We start from the raw sequence: 6,779 nt of genomic DNA, 5'->3' as shown, positions 1-6,779 counted from the left end.
TGGTTTTAATTAGAAAACAATTACAACTTAAGTTTAACTGTGTCTGGCTTTTAATTTTCCCAATTAAGATTAGGCACATAAATGAAGGAAGAGAAGAGGAGTAAAATGTCTCAAAATGGCTATTAAAGTGAACTTCTAAAGTAGAAATTGCATCAATTAAGTGTGTGAATTGGTTGTGAAAGAATCTCAAGTTAAATCAAGCGCACCTTACCAAGCACTGTTACTGAAAGTAAAGTTAATGCCAGATTTATAGAACAACCCATGGAAGTCACATTGCTTGTTTGACCTGACCTCAACATCACAAATCGCTGTGACTTATTTTGTCTGTCACTTTAGTTGGAAGATTCTTTTTGTTGTTGCAAGAAATGACTGCCTGCCAAAACTCCACAACACTTGATATCAGACAGTCAGCTTCAGCAGGAGTTGACGTTAGCCAGCAGTAACAGGCAGTGGGGTTCCCTCCAGCACAAGCACAAACACACTTGTAACGGTTTAAGAATTTATAGGAAAACCAGTTCTTGTTTATGCTGACCTAACGTTACCAGATGTGTTTTCTTGTTGGAAATTTGTGATGGGTTGTTGTATGTAGGTTTTGGCAGGCAGCTGCTGTCCCTTCATCCCTGGTACTGAATATTTTAGTATGGAGTCCTGGACCGTACCGGCCTACTTTCTCCCCTTAACCACAGTTTATTTACCATATCTGAAAGACTCAATCCTATTGTAGTTCCCTTGCAGATATTGCACTAGGTTCTGCAGAATTGGCTGATGTAGGCTACATGTGTGGTGATAAGGTTGATTTAAGACAGTACATTATGCCAAAACAGTGATAATAAGGAAGTGTTTTGTCCTAAAGTCACTGACAAAAACCCACTGAAACTGATTGCATTTCCTATCCAGACTTTCCATGGATACTCCCAAACCGTTTAATCTTAATGTCTTCAAATCCTCACACTTAATCTCATCTGTACCCCAAAGAGTTATTAAATGAACAATGATCAAATTATCCTGCTGTAGGAGTAAATAATAAAATGTAGCCTACTGTTTAAATAAGTAGTCTAATTAATCCATATTATCTTGTTTGTCTCTCTGGGGGCTCCACAACTACAAAGAGAGAAATATGTTTTTTTTTTGTTTATAAGCACTGATTGGCATATGTAGCAAACAGAATAACAATTACTTCTTCAAAAGCATATAATAACATCAGTGGAATATTGTGGTGTAAAATCTGTTGTAAGTCTTTAGTCTTTGCCTGGATATAAATACTAATATTTGGATGCAGCGCCTCAGCATTTTATGGAAGATATTAAGTTTACTCTACTTGTGGTGAGCAATCAAACAGTGAAAATAAACAGATACCTATCACTGTGATGAAATACACTGTGAGGGAATATTTCAACAGTCATTGAATGGATTGCCATTAAATTGTGTCAGAACATTTGGTGAGCCTCTGACTCTTCTACCATTGCAACCAATGGGGCAAAATTCACACTGATTTAGTATGTGACAAATCTTTCTACAGACATTCATGGTTCCCAGATGATGTATCCTGATGACTGTTTGTTTTTTCTAACCTCACCTCACCTCAAGCCATGAGGTTGGCATTGGAGATATTTAGGGTTTGGTAACTTCAAAAGAAAGATAGAGATGTAAGCTGCAAACACAATAAGATGGTGCTATACGTATAGTGTATATATGTGATTTAGACAAGCACGTCTCTGATCAACGGATAAACACTTCAGATATTTCATCATAGATTTGCTTTATGTCCTTCACTCTGTGTTAGTGGCAATACAGGAGACTGATTGAGGGGGGTCAGACAATAAAACACTGTCTTCTCCACTGTCTCCTATTACTTCTAAGAGCATAAGTCTGTTTACTCCCCGTGACAATAAAAAAGAAATCAAAACTGTCTGCGGGTGATTTTAAGCTCAAATGGTTTTTAGAAGTTTCTCTTCAGACCTTTGTTAGAAAGTTTGAGGAGCTGGAACACAGAACGAGAACACAGAATGACGTCACTCTACAGCGCTAACACCATCATGAATATCTCAGATTCTGTAGAAAAACCTCATTTACATCCAACAAGTTAAACTGAGTGCATCTCTCCCTCTGGTCAAAGTAAACCCTCGAACATTGCAGAATTCAACAGATACTTAGACCTACATATTTAACATCAACCATATCAGAAAGTAGTTCTACCAGCACAGTTTGTACAGTTTCAACTGTGAAGACAGACAACTATCTTCACTGCCACTGTTGTGTCTTCAGTGTACTGGCATGAATACAAGAGTTCTTGGTAACTTCGTAACTTTCAGCACTGCACGTCTTTAGGCCAGCCACTTGTTATGGAATTTTCTATCCTTATGTAACACAAGGTCATGTGTGGGCCTTGAGGTCTTCAGCAGTATTAATTGTTTGTCTTTTGACTAGATGCGAGCCAATCTTAACACTGTGGTGGCCAGGGTCGAAGAGGCCTATGGCTGCCTTCCTAGACATCATAGATAGCTGGCCGTTGACGTTCCAATCTGCGTAAACAGATATCTGTGTCTCCAGACTAGAATATGCTGACAATAACACCTCCAAGGGTAAAGACATTGTCTTTGACTAATTCTGGGCGTATAGTATTTGTGTGTTATCTTTGGGTTTAAAGTCTATCCACCAGGATGATTTCGGCAGAACGTGAGACCGACTCAGGCACTTCTGACGAACTTTGAGAGTGTCTCTAATTCTCCTTGGCCAAGCGTCAATAAATAATACAGCATAAGACATCAGAGGCTCCTGAACATTTTCTTCTTTCCTGACCTCACCATTGACCTTTGAGTTCAGCAATTTCTCCACAACACCATTATTTACTGATATTTTGTAATAATTTGACTATTAAACTGTACTAAATAATCATCAATAAATCATGATATGATGACATGAACAGATGGTTTTTCAGTTTAAGTTAATGCATCAAAATTTTAATAATTCCTTGTATTCAGTAAGCCAGACTGAGAAATACACTACAGTACTTCTGATATATTTTGCTAAAAACATAAATAACAAGGGATAATTTAATAATTATGAGAGGCTTTCTTGGGCAAAAAAAAAAAAAAAAAGTGTCTTTTCCCCCTCCACATGCCAAAACAGATTACTTCTGCTGTCAGTGTTGCTAATCACTGGATTAAAAATGGAAAAATAAAATTTGCATTGTGGCATAAATAACCAAGCTTATGTGTAAGGCCTGACTGAAAACCATGACCCAAACCTTACCACCAAATAAATATAATCCAAACTTAGTTTAAATTGAAAATAGATGTGGTAGCATGTCAGTGGTGTGTAAAGAAAAATAGACCCAATACCTTTAATAGTACATATGTAGTATATATAAAATATTTAGTTTTCAAAGAGTATGTATGAATTTCAGTTGTTGGCTGTGTAAGACTATTTTTAGATAAGGACATCGTGTATGTTTCTGTCTTTCAGGCATTTGGGCCACCACAGTTTGGTGCTGCACTTGTACTGCAGGTGGCCTGTTTGCAGCGTAAAAGGCACTCCCTGAGCACTGCCCCATCTCAGTCATGCAGGGACTCAGAGAGGCCCTGTGCTCTGCCATCACTGAGATAAAGTCTGTCAAAGAAGAGAACAAGGCTCTGAAGGAGGGGACGGGCCAGCAGATGGAGGTGAGCCAGCTCAAAGAGGAGCTCAAACAAAAAGATGACCTCCTCAAAAAGACCATCAAGAAAAGCAGAGCAGCAGAACAGACAGTGTGATGCTTTGGAGGCGAGTCTCAAAGACCAACAAGCTTCAGATGCACTGCCTAGACTCATCACTTTACTTCAGAATAATGACTCGTTGGATTCTAACAGCTTGAGTTGGATTGACTCAGAATGAGCCTTTGTATGTGCGGTAAAAGAATATTCTGTTTTTTTCTCTTTTCAGAAGCTCCTTGAGCAGAAGCAGTTAATGCGAGGTGCTCAAGAGGAGGTGAAAATGAAAGAGGAAGAGGAGAAGGAAAGGAAAGAAAAAGAAGCAGAAAGGGAAGGTTATAAAAGAAAAGAAGGAGAACAAACAAAATGAGAACGTAAAATATGTAAAACTGAACAGTCTTGGTTTAATTACATAGTAAGAAACTGGTAAGACTGTGGAAAGAAGCCACACTTTCTTTTACGGCACACTTTCATCTTATTCACTTGGTAAGTAGACATTTTTTACCTGGTAACACTACAGAAAGTTTCATTAGAAAGGATCCTGATGGCATTTTTGCCAGGTAAGTACTAAATAAAATCAGGCATGATGATAAATGAATAAGCAAAGTTATTACAAGCCAAGGCAGCCCAATAACCTAGTAACTAGATGGAGATATTGGATTATACTACGAGGTAATTTCTCTCCTTTTACACAGTAAGTGTGTTATTATTTTACTGTAGTTACCATCATAATGCCGGTAGGGGACTGTAAAATAAAGGGTTACCAAATATTTCATATCTAACAACCACAGTCCGTCACAATCCATCTCTTTACACATTTGTTCATGTGCACATGCACTCCCACACTACCCATCTAAAACTATTCACACAGATACGCACACATTCACACTTACTCTAACAGCTGATCCCCATGTCAGCAGCCCATAACCCATACAGAACAGCAAGTGTTTGTAATTGGTTCTTCAGCATCTGTCTGTATAGCTGCTTGTGAAGGGAAAGGCAGCCTAATTGGCTGTTGTGATGTGGAGAGTTGCATAAAATTATCGGGGGCAAGTGTGGGCAAATAAACTTCAAATTGATAGGGTAACTCTGACAAATATAAAATAAGCCCGAGCAAAATGAAGTGTTTGAAAATGGATTTTATACCACATTGAAAACTACATGACTTTAATAGGGAAAGTAGAGTAAAAACAGATTCATAGTATATACATCAAGAACAGTCTGTTGGTCAGTCCACCACTTTGATTTGGTCTAAAATATCTCAACAACTTTTGGATGACACGCACATGCCTCTCAGAATGAACTGTAATATCTCTGATGATCACTAGAATTTTAATTTACAACTACCAAAAGATAAATATGTCAGATACTTTTACTGGTTTCTGAATATATAATGAATTTCTTTATATTTATGAATATGTATCAATATAACTCCATTAAGTTTTGGTTTCATTACATTGTGTAACATTTGGGCACTTCTGGAGGCATCAGAGCTTCAGAAGAATCCCAGCTCTAAGCACCAATATTTACGATAACTGACATGAATGTGCAACACATGTGCTTAAGCTAATCAAAATACTGCATATTTTAGTAACGTGTATTTACTGGCTCAGATTAGAGCAGAATGAACCCGATGTATGTAGACAATGTTTGAAAATACAATTTCTTTGACAGTAACAGCTATGATTGCATTATGACACATAAAACTTTATTAAAACAAGTAATGGTACATGTTAAAATGACTGTAGGTAAATGGAGCATTTTACAGAGCAGATCTTCTGCAGTTTAGAACAATTTTAAGTTGATTAGCCATTTAAGGAAGACGTAAGTGTAGACTAACTGAGAATGGCAAGCAGTACTAGGAAAAAAAAAAAGAAAAAGAGATGAAGGTGTGTAATTACTATACAATGTGAAGTCGGCCAGGGAAGAAGTCATTTCACACCCAGAGAGGCGGGTTTTTGAAGTGTATGACAGAGAGAGGGGGCAAGAAACCGTGTGTGTGTGTGTGTGTGTGTGTGTGTGTGTGTGTGTGTGTTTGTGTGTGTGTGTGTAGAGAAGTACTAGCTGAATTGGCAGCACAACAAGAGTGACATCCGAACTTCCTACATCACCAGTCTCAGACTGCCCACTCTACACTGACTCCGCTGACTCCACATCCTCAAAATGGCCTCCCAAGCGTTTTTTTAAACGATTATTAAAAGTGGCATGAAATGACTACCTGAAAATGTCGGCTACATTCCCCTAACACACAAGACACTTTTACGGATGACAATTTTTATGAAGTTGAGAAAAAAATGTCTATCTGCCTGTTTGCAGAGCAAGCTGAAGTATAGAGATGATGGGGGGGGGGGGGGGAAGAACAAATTAAATTCACTCTTGTTAGGTTATTGTGTTGTACTTTTTTCAGGAATTTTAAAAAATCAGTTTACTTCTAACATTTTTTAATCTATGTGCTAAATTTCAAGTCGCATCTGTTAGAGTGAAAACAAAATCAAAAACAGAAAAAGTCAAATTGTAGTGAGAATGGGAGAAGGAAACGCTATTAACTGCAAGCGGAGCAAATGCACAGAGAAGAAGCGCTGTTGTGTCCAGCGTGCAGGAGAGTGGAGCCCAGAAAGGAGGAGACACATCCATCAGCCACTAAATGACTACGACATGGTTTACAGTACCGTCTGCGGTTTGTGAAAGTTGCAGTAAAGAAATTAGGGTGGGTTAAGGTTAGGTCCAGCTTATATAGTTTAGTAGAGGTAAAAAGAGACAAGACTACAACACTCACAGAACTTAAGATGTACAGCGACAGGTGGTAATAACAACAAACATCAATGTAGACGAACCCATAGAGGACGTGTACTGGCAACATCCCTTGCAACATGTGTGTGTGTAGTGGCTTGTATGTTGCTGTAAAACTGGTTCACTACGTCTCTTTTTCCTTTAAACTGCATGTGTGATGGCCTTTTATTGGTTCTACATGGTCTGGTCGGCTGTGATCTTTATTTTTATGTTGGTGATGTTTTTTGTGTTGATTGAACTTTTTTTCCTTGATCCTGGATAAATCTGTTTGTATGGACTGCAAATGTCTGTCTATAACAA

The 6,779-nt window shown here is 38.1% G+C and overlaps 1 protein-coding gene across 1 annotated transcript; it reads left to right on the top strand.

Annotated features, from left to right (window-relative positions):
* Positions 1–3,490: 3,490 nt before the first annotated feature.
* Positions 3,491–4,144, top strand: LOC113746532 (stress response protein NST1-like). Its single transcript, XM_027282553.1, has 2 exons — positions 3,491–3,662; positions 3,922–4,144. The coding sequence occupies exons 1-2, from the start codon at positions 3,561–3,563 to the stop codon at positions 4,057–4,059; spliced, it is 240 nt and encodes a 79-aa protein (XP_027138354.1). The 5' UTR covers positions 3,491–3,560; the 3' UTR covers positions 4,060–4,144.
* Positions 4,145–6,779: the final 2,635 nt, after the last annotated feature.

This window comes from Larimichthys crocea, chromosome X (genome assembly GCF_000972845.2).
Source record: "Larimichthys crocea isolate SSNF chromosome X, L_crocea_2.0, whole genome shotgun sequence".
In the NCBI taxonomy this organism is placed as follows: Eukaryota; Metazoa; Chordata; class Actinopteri; family Sciaenidae; genus Larimichthys; species Larimichthys crocea.
Note: the sequence above shows the minus strand (reverse complement) of the source record. Positions and strands in the feature narration are given on the sequence as shown.